Raw genomic sequence first — 16,362 nt, forward strand, 5'->3', positions numbered from 1 at the left:
TTTTTTCATATGAATCTTCAAGAAAACAAAGATACTTGTCCTTTTATTAAAAACTTTATTGTGATGATTTTGCAAATATATTTTATGAATATACTTCAGCAGATTATTATAATTGAATAGGCAAGTCCAAGGACCCTAGTAAGCAAGGTTTAAAACAAAAACCTAAATAAATGTAGATATAACTCTAAAAATACAATAACTATTCACTTAATATAGATAAAATCAATTTATGTAAAATTCTGTATAAAAGATGACTTCAAATAAAATATAATAATTGACTTTAATACAAAGTATTCTCAGCTTTGGTTCTGCATTGTTTGTATATTGTAGTTAGAATTTTCTGCATTACAATCATCTGCAGTGCTGGGACCAGAAACTTTTTTCATGGCCTGTCTCCGTGCTGCATATGCAGACATCCTGGCGAGGCGCGCCTGCCTCTGCTCGGGAGATTCATTAGCCAGCCTCTTGGCAGCATACGCTGACATTCGGGACAAGCGTTTAGCTCTCTGTTCACTTGTTTCCAGTGATAGTCTTTTAGCTGCATACTCCGACATGCGCCTGAGTCTGACTGCGCGCTGCTCAGGACTTTCATTCGCGAGCCTCTGTGCGGCGTAAGCTGACATCTTCGCTAAGCGCGACGCTCGCTCGTTTGGCGATTCACACTTCGGACCCGAGTCTCTGCGTCTTCTCCGTTTAGTGGGTTCTAGCATTGCTAGTGGGTCTAACTCCTGTGGAGATTGCATCGAATCTTCTAACTCATAATTTCTGTCACAGCTCGTTTCTTCGTGCTCTTTCTTAACGTTTTCATAAGATATTTGTTCATGTTCAGAATTCATACCTGTAGCGTTAACTGTTTTGTTACTTTCACTGTATTCCGATTTCACAGTAGAGATCCATTCATTATTTGTTTTCGCTATAACCATTTTCTTCCAGGAACAATCCGATGTATTCAAATCACCCATATTGATTGTTCAGGGATAGAGTTATCCATAGAACCATAACGAATAAGACAATAGGAATTAAATCTTCTTTAGCATAGAAGTTATATCAGATCTAAACTTTCACTGCACAAACAAGGATAAAAACCGCAGCGCTGATTTTAACTCCAAATTTTTTGTCACTGGCTGACTGATAGCGAGGAATTGGACAGCAGACGAGAAATGAACGTAAAGAACGAACTAATTTGAATGATATAAAGTTTTCGAACGAATGGTACAGAACAGGAAAAAGTTGCCACAGTTTGTTTTATTGATTACACAGCTAAATTGAATAAAATAATATAAATTATTTTAATAAATCTGCAAATACACAACTTCTTAAACAATTAATAAAATACTGAAATCGTAATTTACAAACGGACGACAAAATGATCATGGAAGGGATCATAATGTTAGAACTACATATATCTTATTAACTGAAGTGTGGGTTTGTTTCCACAAGTTCTACAGAAGAGTTCTACGGTTAAACGAATAGAAATATTTTTCCGGCGATTCTACTTATCACACGTTAATTAGGTATAGCAAAATAGCAGTTTCCCGTAGCAACAATATTTTCTGTAACCTTTCTGTTTGCAAATAGTAAATAAACTAGCAATACCTAATGTGTGAGTTGTCAAAAAGTTGGCATTTATTCCATCTGTTTTATTTAGCAAATCTATTTTCATATCCTCACACTGCGGCTAACTTAAGGGTATTTATTCTATTTTATTGAACTATAACGAGAAAACAAACGTTAAAAAACAATCCGAATCACTATAAGATGTATTTGTTTCATAATTTCGTTAAATATCATTTATGTAGTAAAGCATCTGTGATTAGAATTTTTAGCTATTTGTTTCACTATTTTTATCTTTTGTTGTCTTTGTGTGAGATATTCATAAACTGTTTTGATTTTTAGTGATTGCGACCTTTGAGAGGTGTTCGCTGTTCAGCAATTTGATGACATAATGGTGTAATAGTTTGTTGCTGTTGTTGTCGATTGTCACTAAACATGGATAGTATACCAGACTCACCCGTCAAGATGAGCCCCCTCGCGGAGCCCGAGGGCTTCCTGGAGAGCGAGACGGATTATTCGAGCATCAGAGGAAAGGTAAACAATATTGATATGTTTGTTTACCAACATATTGTTCCCGCGTAAAGTTACGCCTCCTGCCCACACACATCGCCTCCTAGTGCTTTACTTAATGATATTATTTTAAATTCTTTGCATTTATTTAATTGGTTAATTCCAATTTATATGCCAATATCTAAATAAAATCATATGGAAAATACAGTATCCCAAGTATTGCACCATAGCAACATTGCATCATATTGCCTATTGAATACACAGACTTGCATGTCATAAATGTATTGATAAATGTCTATAATTCAGAAAATTATAGTCTGAATAGGGTTGAAAGAAGTTTTAAGTGTCTCTGGAAGGACTCCCATTTACCAGTTTATTTTAATCTATCAGGGTTTTTAATAAAATACATATAAATAGATACATACCATGTATTAATCAGGAGAAAACCTTATTATTCCAATAATTATAATAAACTAAAGTCTGTCCACACATAAGTAAAAAAATACTGTCATATTTTTCATCATGTCCTTGACCAATTTATTTTATTGAATGTAGCGATTTCACCCGCATGCCATGGGAACTACTGCCCGTACCAGGTTAAATATAGCCTATGTTCTCTTCAATTTTGAAAGAATTTAAAAAATCAGACAGTCTTTTTGAGTTTATCCTCTTTGTATTATTAGTACAGACTCTAATTTACTCTTCAATAAAATATCCTCAAAGTTACAAGGCTAGTTTCTAAATATTAATATTTTGCTGTAGATGATACTGGTTAGCCCGACAGCTGATGAGTACGAGCTGCTACGTAAACAGTTGCTGGAGAGGCTGGAGTCAGGCAACGGAGAGATCATTTATGATATCGGACAAGGAGAAGGTAAGCACTAATCTCAGACTCAGACACAAAATGGTTTTGGTTGAGGCAGAATAAGGTTAAAACTTGAGATTTTTAATTAAATGCAGAGGTAGTTAGGTAGTTCTATAAAAAGGTATTTTTTTACATGAATGTAACAATAAGTAGTAACAACAAAGTACATTATCAGTACATCTGATAATGACAAAATAAATTAATGAAAAGCATATTATTTTACCAGTACCTAAACGTTTCCTTCACAATTAACCTTCATACTTAGAAATATGTAAACAATTATAAACACATGTTTGATTCAATGTAGCCTTTGTTATGTAACTTGTACTTAACATGAATTTATTTATCATTTTACAATAGTGGTCAATGTTTCATCATACAAAATAAGTACCTCCAATGATTAAGCTCATCAACATTATGAGTCATTGGTTTATTCATATTGTAAGCAAACATATCCATACTTAAAATATATAAAGGTGAACAGTTTGTTTGTTTGCTTGAACACCCTAATCCCAGGAAGTACTTGTCCAATTTAATAAAAATATACTTGTGTTAGATAGAAGAGACTGCTGTTGGAAGCTAGGTGTATTTATAAACTTGAACTGAAGCTCACTGTATTCAATATTTACACCTCAGTTCTGGAACTGAATAAGAGAAAATGCATCAAGAATTGCTCTATAAAAATCATTTGTATAAAAGTTCAAAAGCTCATGTTTGCCCCATTCCAAATAGCCAATCAATGAGGCATCCGCAATGACTATGTGTCAACAAATATTTCGACGATAACGATACGATAAAATTGTATAATTTCGTAAATGATGGACATCTAGATAAAACACACTTATGTTGCAAGGTGCAGTCAGGAAGACAGTCTACTTCCTTATCGCTATGATCGGTCCGACGCACGTGTGTGCATGTAGTAATAACAACCGCTACTCTTAATAGTGCTTAACCGCAAATGTAATAACCACTGTTCATAATATGGAGCTAGCACTAAGCTGTTTATTATTTATAGCCTCTTTTCGGACATGACAGTATTTCTTATTTTTCGTATATTGTTTCTTTGTTCCACTTTTCCATGTCCGTGGCACAGGCCTCCTCCAATCTACTTCATACTGTACAGTTTCGCTTGGTATTAATCCTGGGGGATGTACCGACTTTTACACCTAGATAAAAGTAACTGTATACAAGAAATAAACCGACTCTTCACAAATGAAATTATCAATCTGCCTTTTCTTGTCTGCAAGTGCAGTGGTCTATACTTGCGCCTTGTATATACTTACCAATGAGATGATATCTTTTCTTATCAGTATAGGCAGTAAATACTCTTATGGCGACAAGACTTTCCTTACGATTTGACTCTGTTTGTACAGACGGGCGCGGTCTGACAGAGGACGAGTACAGTGCATCAGTGGCCACGCTACAGTCGCTGGTGAGCGGCGAGCGCGTGTCATGCGTGGAGCTGCGCCGATGGGACTGCGGCAGCGGTCTTACCGGCCAGTACCTGCTGCGTACGGAGCTCGATCATACGGACTTTATGGAGATCAGGTATGGATACCAGATGATGACGTGTATTGAAAGTTAAATTGACGGTAGGGCAGTGCAGATAGCTTTCTGCAGCAAGTATACATATACTTACTCTATTTATTGCTGTTTTCATTTTAGCTTTTCGATATATTCTCCGTATCAAACATGGAAGTTTTCGACATACTCCGAACAAAGCAATTCTCAATTTTGTCACCACTTATGACATGTTCTATTTAATCTATCCAAGTGCCACATTATACAAATGATCGTAACGTTACTTTCATGCCATCATGGATTTTTCAAATTTATCTTATTTTTCAAGAGACCACCAAGATTCAATAATTTTTTTCTTCATATTTCCTAATTGACTATCCCCTATTACCACAGGGTGGCAGTAGTAGGCAACGTGGACGCGGGCAAGTCCACCTTGCTAGGCGTGCTGACACACGGGGAGCTAGACAACGGGCGCGGGTACGCTCGCCAGCGCCTCTTCCGACACAAGCACGAGATGGAGAGCGGCCGAACCAGCTCCGTCGGCAATGATATACTGGGCTTCGATAGTATGGGTGAGTAGACTGTACCTATAGGTCACGTCAAACTTAATGGGGGCTTGTGCGAGTAGCTGCGTACAAGATTATGACTTGCACTTGCCTGTGCTCGGAAGCTAGTTGGGAACTACCAATAAGTTGGCGACAACATTATATTATCAGAAAAATGTTTGTTTGCATTTTGAATGTGGGTTTGCAGCAGTATAAAATCACTGGTTTTTTTTTCAAGGTTTTCTATACTTAGTTGGAAATAATTTTATTGTTTATTTTTCGTGTTAAGTTTTAATTAAATTTTACCGAATGTACTTACTTTGACAATCAACAGTAAGAGATTAGAAAGTACATTGACATTCTGTATTAAGTACACGCTAGGAACACTGCTCTAAGAATCACGATAAGACACGTATTGTTATTAAAGTGATCAGAAATAAAGGTGACTAAATCATTATATATGACAACATAATTGGTGTCCACACTCATAGATAGTGCAGTCATTGATAAGAATACCAATCTTGATAAGTAGATAAATTACATTATTTACTTTCTACTCGTAATTTTACCTTAAGAGCGTGTACGCTCGGCGCGCGATGTCAACTTTAGGTAATTCAACGCAAAAAACCGCGCAGACTAGCGTCGCGGCTGTGTGCGTGCCTATCATACTTCACGTATAGTCACACAAACCATTTTGATCCTTTCGAGTGAAATTGGTAGAACAAAAAATATATTATTTAGTAAATAGTTAATAGCGGGAAAATAGTGTAAGTCTATGGATGTCTAAAATATAAAAGAATGAAAATAAGTCGTTAATACTTACACTCTTTTGCAAAAAAATCGGGCACCTATGAAAACCTTGGTTTTGAGGACTTTCTGTATATTAGTCGACTGATGATTAATGACAATGTTAAGAGTTTCTGTATTTTAACCGATTTCAAAAAAAGAAAGGAGGAGGTTTCAATTAGATTGTTTTGTGATTGTTCTCAATTTGATTGTTCTCGATTTCTCAAAGACGCCTGGACCGATTTGAAAAATTGATTGTTTATATGAATGGTCCAGTCCATCCAGACCGAAAAATTGTGGTCAAATAACAACAATTGCCGGAAAGCCAAATATTGGTGAAGAGCTTGGGTTTACCATTGCAAATAAAGTTTTAAGTTATCTATCCTATATGCTTCAAAAGTTATTCGAGATCAAAAGTCAAAATTTGGGTACATCCAAAATGAAAAAAATATATATATATATAGCTCGATTGGTAAAAGACATCTGCAATAAGTGATTTCTAGCCTAAGGAGTCCGCCATATTGGATTTAGACTCGCGACACATTTTTTTTCGAGTTATTCATAGCAAACCCTTTCATTTGATACCCATATCGTAGGAATGCATTAAAAATATTTTTTTCTCCATCTTGGGTATACCGCCATATTGGATATAGAATCATACATTGTCATTAAAACTGAACATTCAAACAAAATTTCAACTCAATCGATAAAAAAAAATATGCTTTAAAATTGAGCTTTAAATAAAATAGTAATGTATCAAGATTTGTTGGTCGCGCTTGAAATGTACTCTATTCTCGGTATCCACGGCAGAGGTTATTCACCCTACGCGATGTGACGGAGCGACACGTCCTCTCTCTGTGAAGCCTTGCGGCGGTCTGGTTTGAGTTGACTCGCGTGCAGCGTTTTATAGTAGTTTTTAAATAATTTATAAAAAAAACGAGAGATTAAATTATAATATAAAGTTTATGTTTTAAAGAAAGAGTTATATTACTATAGTAAATAATTGTTATATTAAATTAAGTAAGATAGATAGGTAAAAAAAGCATTTGAAATTCACAATTTTTCACATTGTTAAAATATTTTTTTCTGAAAGATAGAGACCTAAATCAAAAAATGTTTTCAACTAACTATAGGCATGGGAATTTTGTCTATGAGTAAAAAATAAATATGATTAGATTTCCTACTGTTTCCACATGAATTTAAGCTTCGAAATAGACGCTGAACGGGAATTTTATAAAACATCTGTTACGTTATAGGGGTTTTAAGTATTTAAACTACACAAATTGAAATTTATGTTCAATTAACTATATAGACAGTGAAATTACCTTGCGTTATTAAAAAATAACATAGTTATAGGATAAGTAGTTACTGAGAAACAGTGGTTTGAAAAGTACCATTTTAGGCCAAATGGCGCGCGGTTGACGTACACGCTCTTAACTCAAAACTGATATTTTAGGTAGTTTTGGTTATTTTTCCATAACATTCTTAACTGGTAACTAAGTGATATCTAGCAATAATTAGATAAATTTGCAACTCGCTTTAAATGCAATGGTTGCTTTACATATTCATACAACTGGCTGTATAATTAGTTCATTTGTGTAGTAAATAGTGCGATATTAATAGGACTTGAACGATCAACTGATAAACAGTTGTACTTATAGTTATGGAATTAACTTATGTAACTATCAGTTTACTGTTCGCTTAGATCTATGATACTCCAGTTACTACAATTATTATTGAACGCGTAGATAAGAGCGCCTTGTCCTCAATACACAAAATAATGTATTTCATGCAACTTATTAAGACTTAAGCAATTTAAGGTAGATTTCAATAACCGATTTGTATGACGATTTGCTTTCTAGATATAGGAATTTGAGATTACTGTAATTTAATAGGGCTCATGTCTTAATTCCATCTCTAGTAGGCAAATCCACAGATATATTATTGAAATCCGTAGTTAATATATCTTGTCTTGGCTCATCTTGGCTTTGATGACGGATGCGAAGTATAAACGCAACATTCAACCTACTTTCTACGTTGTAATGTATCAAGAGTCATCTACAGAACATCTTTATAATTTTATTGCGGCTTAGAAAGGCATGTAATACATAGAAACAAGTCTCTTTCAATTGCTTACATAATGTCTGTGTGGTATTTAGAACATTAATTTGATTTAAATAGAATGGTTAAAATTCTAAATTGCTTAGTAAGTAAATAAACGCTCAGCTTACTAAAGATATAAAATGAAATCAAAGAATATTTCGGAAACTTTTAAATTGAACTCAACCGCTCTATTGTTCATCAGAACTTATGGAGAAGAGCCAAAATGACTAAAAACTTCTAAAACAAAGAAGTCATATAATTAAATAAGTACATATGTTCTTTGTGTCCACCAGGTAACGTAGTAAACAAACCAGACCACGGCACACTGGACTGGGTGAAGATCTGTGAGAAGTCGTCGAAGGTGATCACGTTCATAGACCTGGCGGGCCACGAGCGCTACCTCAAGACCACCGTGTTCGGCATGACGGGACATGCGCCGGATTTCGGTATGCTTATGGTAAGTTAAAGTAAAATGGGCCTTATGTAGTGAGAAATTAGGTTGAATTTTATTTACAGCCTTGTCAGATAATCCAAAAATTCTTCCCTTGATCATTGGAGAGCAAGAGCTAGGTGCCCTTGGGCAGTGACAATAAAAAGAGGATTTAATGTTGTAACAGAATGAATTTTATTCAGTGCGCAAACTTTGTCAACTTATAGTTACAACAGTAACAGATTTTTTTTTTGCACTGCTTAAAATTCATTCCTGTATGTATTATATTGAAAGAGCAGGGAGGGCTTATAGAAAATCCTCCTAATGCCCTAATTCCATGCAGTCCAGGCTTGCTACTCGGTTTATCATTTAATAGTTTTTTTTTACATTTGGTTTTTAGTCTACCTTACAGCCCCATTTAGGGCCTAAACTTCTACCCTAGATCCAGTTAAGTTGTTTTGGTCCAATATAATCACAACTGATTACTTATCATTCCCCTCAGATCGGCGCAAACGCAGGTATAGTAGGCATGACAAAAGAGCACTTAGGTCTGGCCCTCGCCCTCTCAGTACCAGTGTTCGTGGTGGTCACGAAGATCGACATGTGTCCCCCGAATGTGCTGCAAGACAACCTGAAGCTGCTCATCAGGATACTCAAGTCTTCCGGCTGTCGTAAGGTGCCTGTGATGGTGAAGACGAAAGATGACGTCATCGTTAGTGCTACCAACTTCGTGTCGCAGAGGTAGGTTCATATTTGATTCGTAATTATTATGTCTCCAAATCAATGTATGAAGTAAGGGGTAATCTTTCCCTAGTTCTCTATGTCCTGATCTTTGAGAATGAATGAGATATTTGTCAAGGATAAAGTGGAATTTTGAAGATAGGTAAAACATTTATTTGCACGTATGAAGTTTTTGAAGATGCCAGTAATATCCTGAAGAAAGTTAAGCTGTTTAAAAATAAGATTTCAATAACAATTTTCATTAATTTACAGGCTATGTCCAATCTTCCAAGTATCAAACGTGACGGGCGAGAACCTAGAGCTGCTGACGATGTTCCTAAACCTGCTGAAGACGAGGATGCCCTCGCAGGACGACAAGCCTGCCGAGTTCCAGATCGACGACACTTACTCAGTACCGGTAAGATATAGCAAGTGTACATCTAATATGTACTCCGACGATATACTACTTTATGTTCTTCTTTATCTCTCCTTGTTGACTTCCTAGCGTACATTCATATCATATTGTGTACTTCCTTTTCTTCCTACTACCCATATGTACATAAATTCGCCCCCTATGTTATGTTTTATTTACTCACCCTTTGTCCTTCCTCAATCCCTTTGTCCCTACATGACACTATCTCATTTAAATTTAGTAAATGTATGTGAATTTTCAAATATATTGGATGGATGTGCCTTGTGTGGATTGAATTTGTCCCTCACTCAGTAGCAGTCGTTGTTATAAGTTATATAACTCACTCGACAACAAGAAGTCTTCTTCTAAATACTGCCTTCAAAACAAGTTGTGGGCACATTAATTTGCAAATGTACTAAATTAAGATCTATAAAGTTTTGTTTCCTTTCCCCCAGGGTGTAGGCACAGTGGTGTCCGGCACGACCCTGGCGGGCGTGATCCGTCTGAACGACACGCTACTGCTGGGCCCCGACCCGCTGGGCCGCTTCACGCCCATCACCGTGAAGAGCATACACAGGAAGCGCATGCCCGTGCCCGAGGTGCGCGGCGGACAGACTGCTAGCTTCGCGCTCAAGAAGGTTACATACCTACTACAGATTAGCTTATTTACGCGGTTTTGTTAACATGTTTAAACATCCAATATGTCTTCTTTCTGTAGAGAATGGATAGGAAATGGCAAAAGGCAGGTTTTGTAAATTTTGACTTTCAAATAACGCTGATTTTCTATATACTCGCACGAATTTGTGGGTATTTGAACTTAAAAACCCGAGCTATATAAATATTTCGCTAGTTTTCAGTCCCTAGCCTATAGCATACACAGAAATAGGAATTGAAAATGCAATTTGATTAAAACTTCATTCATTTTTCTTTAACTTGAATCAGTAAAATTTACAATAATCCCCTACAATTACAGATAAAGCGGTCTCAGATTCGTAAAGGCATGGTGATGGTGTCTCCGGCGCTGAACCCGCAGGCGTGCTGGCAGTTCGAGGGAGAGATCCTCGTGCTGCACCATCCCACCACCATCTCCTCACGATACCAGGCCATGGGTATGTAGAACTTCATATCTTTCACTTTACCTTTCTTCTTTGAGCAAACAGGAAGTTTAAGGTTTGGGGTGGTGATCAATTGGGTGTTTAAAACTGCAGGTTTTTTATTGTTCGCCTACATAAATAATTCCACGTTTGGGTAAAAATACTGAATGCTGTATGTTAAACTTTCAGCCAACTCCAACATAGTTGGGGTGAAGTTTCGTGTATGAATTGTATACATTATTTTTATGTTTACAGTTGATTTAAAATTATTTTGTATTATTTTTCAACCCATAATGTGCCTTGCATTACTTTCTCAGGAATAGCTAGAAAACTATTTGATTTTTTTTTTAAGTGTTCATGGAGATTCATTTATTAATAAACATTTCTTGCTGGTTCTTCTCCATGAGATCTTTGGAACCGTGCAACTAGTTTGACGTTTCGAAACAGCTTTTATAGGCCTACTCGAATTAAAAAAAAAATACTTTTACTTTATGTAAGTATATTAATGATAGTGTTATTGTTTGCAGTGCACTGTGGCAGCATCCGCCAGACGGCGTCGATCCTGTCGATGTCCCGCGACTGCCTGCGCACGGGCGACAAGGCGCTCGTGCGCTTCCGCTTCATCAAGCACCCCGAGTACCTCAAGCGCGGACAGAGAATGGTAACATATACTTTACTCTATATGTAGCTTACTCTTGTATGGTTTACTTGAATGATAGTGGCGTACTATAGGGTTATAACTATTAAAAATGGGAGCAAATGTGTGAATAAGCAATAAAGTAAGAAAATAATCATTATTCAGAAACACATGTGCAACTATTGTGTAATACTAAAGAGTATCCGTTACTGTTATTTGAATAGATTATGAAAGTTATTTACACAATTGTGTTTAACATTGGTATAACCTCGCTACATGTGCGCAGGTGTTCCGCGAAGGGCGCACGAAGGCGGTGGGCAACGTGCTGCGGCCCGAGCCCGCCGCGCTCAAGCAGCCTCCCCGCGCCAACACCGCCCGCCACGAGCGGCGCCCGCACCAGGACAAGCCCGACGCGCTGCCCACGCATGTCGTAAGTATATAGTCTTATTTGACTACTAGCTTCTGCCCGCGACTTCGTACGCGGATCCTGTCCCTTATGCCAGCGACGGGATTAGCAAAATCAAAGATCTGAATCGTCTGATATTGAATTTTAAGGGCCAGTGACTTGTAAACAACGGAATACGCATAGCCATTAGAAACGTTCCATATATTTAATTTTTGTACTTCAACGGCAAAAGCACAGCAGACTAAACAAAACGCTGAGAACTGAAGTGCAATAGGCGTGACCATAGGGATAAAAGTAGTGATTCTAATTAGTCCGCATTTATGTTGTGTGTGGCAAAAATATTACACGTATTATTACGTAAAAAAACATTAAATGTTACTGAGACGACAAAGTCGTGATGACTTAGTGGAAGTTGTGGTGGTTTAGTGGGTAGAGAACCAATCTCTCAAGTATGAGCGTGCGTCTTTGATTCCAGGTCTGGCAAGTACCTGCCAATGCAACTTTTCTAAGTTCGTATGTACTTTCTATGTATGTATATTTTGGATACCAATGACCGTTATTTGGAGGGGATGTTAAACTGTAGGTTCCGGCTGTCATTGAACATTCTTGGCAGTCATTATGGGTAGTCAGAAGCCAGTAAATCTGACCAGTTTTACCAAGGGGCGTAGGGTTGAGCGGTTAACCGGTTTGTGGAGGTCAGATAGGCAGTCGCTCCTTGTAAAACACTGGTACTCAGTTGCATCGTGACTGGAAGTCGACCCTAACATAATTGGGACAAAGGCACTTGAGATAATAACGACAATAATAATGAGATATAAGCACCGCAGGGCATTTGAGGCTGATGACGGGGAGTAGCGACCCCGCGAGGAACATATACTGAATTCTCCAGGGAGAGTATACTGTCCCCCATCTCTGGCCGGTCGGAGTGAACCATGACGGGGTAGGTCTCACGCCTCTGGCTTGGCTTGACCGTCCAGAGTGGAATCGCTAGAGCAGGGTTAGTAGCCCTGCTCGGAGGATAGGTGCCTCGTGGTAAGTGACCCACAGGGAGCGCGTAATCTGCGTTTGAAATCCGCCGAGTTATCCTCACACTTCAGCCGCTCATGTCCCTGTTGCCCTCCTAGTCTCCACCTGCCATTTTTACATGTATCTAATACATTGTCATCGGCAGGTGCCATAGTTCCCGTAGTTTCCCCATTCCTAGTCCATTAGCATCCCATCACAATAGCCCCAGTAGTATTCATCCACAGTTAGCAATGGTATAGCACAGAACCGAGGATTGACTTTTTTTAACGTCCACCGGGGATTGTCCTTGGGTTCATTTCTATAGTGTATAAAGGGATAATCGTCGGTTTTGTGTCACCATTTCATTAAAGTTGTCTCGAAAGGGCTTCAGCATGTTGGCTTCGGCGTCACGTTTGCCTCCCGAAAATTCGGAATTCTGTAGTCCCGAGGTCTGGAAGAGACATACAAAATAATAATGATATATATATAATGCAACAAATTCGGAGAGTGGGGGCTCGTGACGCCACGTCTAGGTATGTAAAATTTGTACTAAGGAGTGACTTAACACAAAATTCAAGCCTGTTATATCTTCGTTATTGTCTTGTTTGTGTGAGAGAAATGACAAAATACGTGTCCATTATTTTAGGGTTATCTAAAAGACGGACTAATTACTTTTGATTCACCATACCTATTTCATATCATTCATTTCTATACATTTCAAGTGTAGTATTGCTCTTGAAGTTCCACATCAGGTGTTCCAGATCTTCGATGTTTATACGTCAACAGAGAGTGCTTATCAGATTGAACCACTTTTGCTAAAACGTCATACCTCTATATGCTATAGTCTAGCTGGGCCCCTGGAGTTCCACATCAGGTGTTTTAGATCTTCAATTTGTATAAGTCAATAGAAAGTGCTTATCAAATTGAACAACTTTTGCTAAAACGTCATACCTGTATATGGTATAGAGAAGCTGGGCTCTTGGGGTTCCACATCAGGTGTTCCAGATCTTCAAATTTATTATCTCAGCTGAAAATGCTCATCATATGAAACAATTTTTGCCATGGCACCATTTTTGTATCTCTTATAGTTTTGTTGGTCTGTTGGTGTTCTGCATCAGGTCTTCAAGTTTCGAAGATAAATTATAGCCTATATGTTGACCAGGCTTAATACTGACACAACAAAGAAAAAATCATTGAAATCGGTTCAGTAGTTCCGAAGATTAGCGTGTACAAACAAACAGACATACAGACAGAATTTTTTTTTTTGGATTTGTGCTCCATTACTGTTTCTAAACCCCACCCAATTATTATTTTTTTAATATATTCAATGTACAGACACAGTTTTTTTACAGATTTATTATATGTATAGATGTATAGATTTCCGCACAATAAAATCCAATTTTAAAAACTTTATTTCATAATTTCTGTAGATAACATTGAACTGTACTACCTTATCTTTTAATTATGTAAATGAAATTTTGCTTTACAGCAAGAGAGTGACGTGACGGCAGCAGACTCTCCGTTCGAAGTGCAAGCCGACAAGCGAGGCGCGGCCGCGGGAGGCGCAGCGGGCGGCGGCGGCGGGCGGCGGCCGCGCAAGCGCCACGACAAGCCGCCCGACGCGCCCGCGCTCGCCGCCGCCGCCAACTAGGCGCGGCTGTCATTCGCCGCTCCGCCTGTCGCCTGTGGGCAACACGAGCTCACAGGCTCCGCCACCACTCGGGCCGCCCGCTAGGGAACACCTTCATTATCATTCTCCATTCACGATGGTAGTGCCAGATCGTAAAACACTAAATTACAATGTTTGAACACTGAAATTCTGAAGGTACTCCTGTAAATATCTTTCTTTATAGCTTTAAGAAACTACATATTTTTAAATGTTTTATCAGCTTCCCTAGCGCAGCTATTTCGGTCCAAAAGCACTAAATCAGAGTACAAGGTACTTAGGTGTCGTGTTTATGCTACAACATTAGATGTAACACTTTGCCGTACACTTCCGTACATAATCTTGTGTGTTTACTACATAGTACACACTTGACTACAATTACATATTTTTGACTATATTGTACCTTTATAAATGGTCTCTAATTGTATCTTGTAAATGTTTCTCATAACTATTGTCAAGATGTGAAATATATTTTTCATTGACATTTTCATTCAACAATATATCTGCTTATGTGACATAGTACAACAGGATGAACATGCAAGTTTCTTAACTTTCTATATTTTATGTTTGGGAATGCCTATTTTGTTGTTAATTAAAATTCAAATTATTTTATGCTAAATTCTTGAGGAGTTATGTTGTTTTGGATTTATAATCATATTTGAATTTCCTAGATTATATTGTTTACAATTTGAATGATATTTTCATTGAGCAGTCTAGGTTTAACAAACAGGAGCTCAGTGCAGTAGAGATGACTGGGCCACCGCCTATGAGCAGAGGGATGAATCTGTTGTACTTTATACTTGGAACTATTACAAATAATGCAATAATATTATAGGGTTAGTGAGGCTAGCTGCTCTACTTCATATCATAATTCAGTATTTGATTACTTCACAGTACCATTATTATGTGATTTTTGTAGTTTAAGTAAATGAATATTTTTATGGTTTGTTCAGAGTGAGTGAAATAAAACTAGCTCGGATTATTTTTGCAGTATTATTTATTGCCTACAGATGATAAAATTATGGCTAAATACTCATATTACAATATTTTAGTATTTACTAAAGCTATTTACATTATTTCTTCAATTGTTTCTTTGCATCCTGAATTCCTTCCTTTAGGTTTTCATTGAATTTCTTTAAAAATGACATGATCCTATTGACTTGTTGTGGATCCATGTCTGACAACTTCTCCTTACCTCTGTAGAAGACGGACACTGCAAGTTGTGCAGCACGCCTCACAGGGTATGACTCCGCAAGCTTCTGCACCAGATGTTCATTATTGGCGAGGTACCTCAGTAAAGCTCTGATAGGCATTGTGCTAACTGTGATCACTTGAATGATGTTTCAAATGAGCACATATTACGATACTTCTGCAGGAGCTCACGCTTCAGCCTGAGCTGTGTTCTCAGAATTTCAAACTGCTTCAACTGATCCTGCTTGTTGTAGTCTATGCCAGGCAAGCGCTTTATCTGGAACAAAACAGAACACCATAGTATTTGTGACTTGAGTTTTGCATCACATATCTTGGTTATGTAAACTAACCTAATCATATTAACTGATATACCCTAGCATGATAAGAGATTGAAAGGAATTATTACCTGAGCACGCGCTATATCGAACTTTTTCTGTAATTCGAGCACCCTTTGGCTACAGTCTTGAGACTCCCTCGCTTTGGCAGAGTTGTCATGGAAGTCCCTCTCAACGCTAAGGAATATAAATATTTACAAAATGTATAGTGATACAGAGATAAAGCTGATGACGTTTATCTAAAAATAAAGCAATACTACAAGTACCTTCGTATTATTTCGTAAACAATCGGTAAAAAATCTACATCTACGTCCTGCACAGTAATAGGACTAAAGTTGTTCTGTTCGGAATGATCTGTGTTGTTTTCCATCGTATGAGGGTGGCATGAGCTGAACACAAATTAAATGAAATCACTTGCCTAATAATACGCTATCAATAAACAAATTACGGAAGGAACTTTCACTAATATTTCTACCAGCAATTTTTTACAGTTCGATTGCGTGTGATTGCGTGATTTGCGTGTGTTTGCGTGACAATTTGGTGACAGTTACCAAACCTGACACATGTCATAGTCAAAACGAC

At 37.6% G+C, this 16,362-nt stretch overlaps 3 protein-coding genes across 3 annotated transcripts; 1 reads left to right on the forward strand and 2 right to left on the reverse strand.

The window, feature by feature from the left end:
- Positions 1-35: 35 nt before the first annotated feature.
- On the reverse strand, positions 36-1,168 carry LOC110372715 (uncharacterized). Its single transcript, XM_021329659.3, has one exon. It carries the CDS (start codon positions 960-962, stop codon positions 297-299), a length of 666 nt encoding a protein of 221 aa, XP_021185334.1. The 5' UTR covers positions 963-1,168; the 3' UTR covers positions 36-296.
- A 362-nt stretch (positions 1,169-1,530) lies between these two features.
- On the forward strand, positions 1,531-15,236 carry LOC110372720 (GTP-binding protein 1). The gene is made up of 13 exons (XM_021329671.3): positions 1,531-1,689; positions 1,897-2,088; positions 2,827-2,938; positions 4,303-4,477; positions 4,844-5,022; positions 8,178-8,341; positions 8,817-9,055; positions 9,308-9,452; positions 9,902-10,084; positions 10,420-10,555; positions 11,068-11,201; positions 11,464-11,607; positions 14,078-15,236. Exons 2-13 carry the CDS (start codon positions 1,990-1,992, stop codon positions 14,237-14,239), a joined length of 1,872 nt encoding a protein of 623 aa, XP_021185346.2. The 5' UTR covers positions 1,531-1,689; positions 1,897-1,989; the 3' UTR covers positions 14,240-15,236.
- On the reverse strand, positions 15,234-16,307 carry Med9 (Mediator complex subunit 9). Its single transcript, XM_021329672.3, has 3 exons — positions 16,047-16,307; positions 15,852-15,957; positions 15,234-15,722 (listed from the first exon to the last, which is right to left on the reverse strand). Exons 1-3 carry the CDS (start codon positions 16,148-16,150, stop codon positions 15,582-15,584), a joined length of 351 nt encoding a protein of 116 aa, XP_021185347.1. The 5' UTR covers positions 16,151-16,307; the 3' UTR covers positions 15,234-15,581.
- Between the last annotated feature and the right edge of the window lie 55 nt (positions 16,308-16,362).

The sequence above is a fragment of the Helicoverpa armigera genome, chromosome 9 (genome assembly GCF_030705265.1).
Source record: "Helicoverpa armigera isolate CAAS_96S chromosome 9, ASM3070526v1, whole genome shotgun sequence".
Taxonomy (NCBI): Eukaryota; Metazoa; Arthropoda; class Insecta; order Lepidoptera; family Noctuidae; genus Helicoverpa; species Helicoverpa armigera.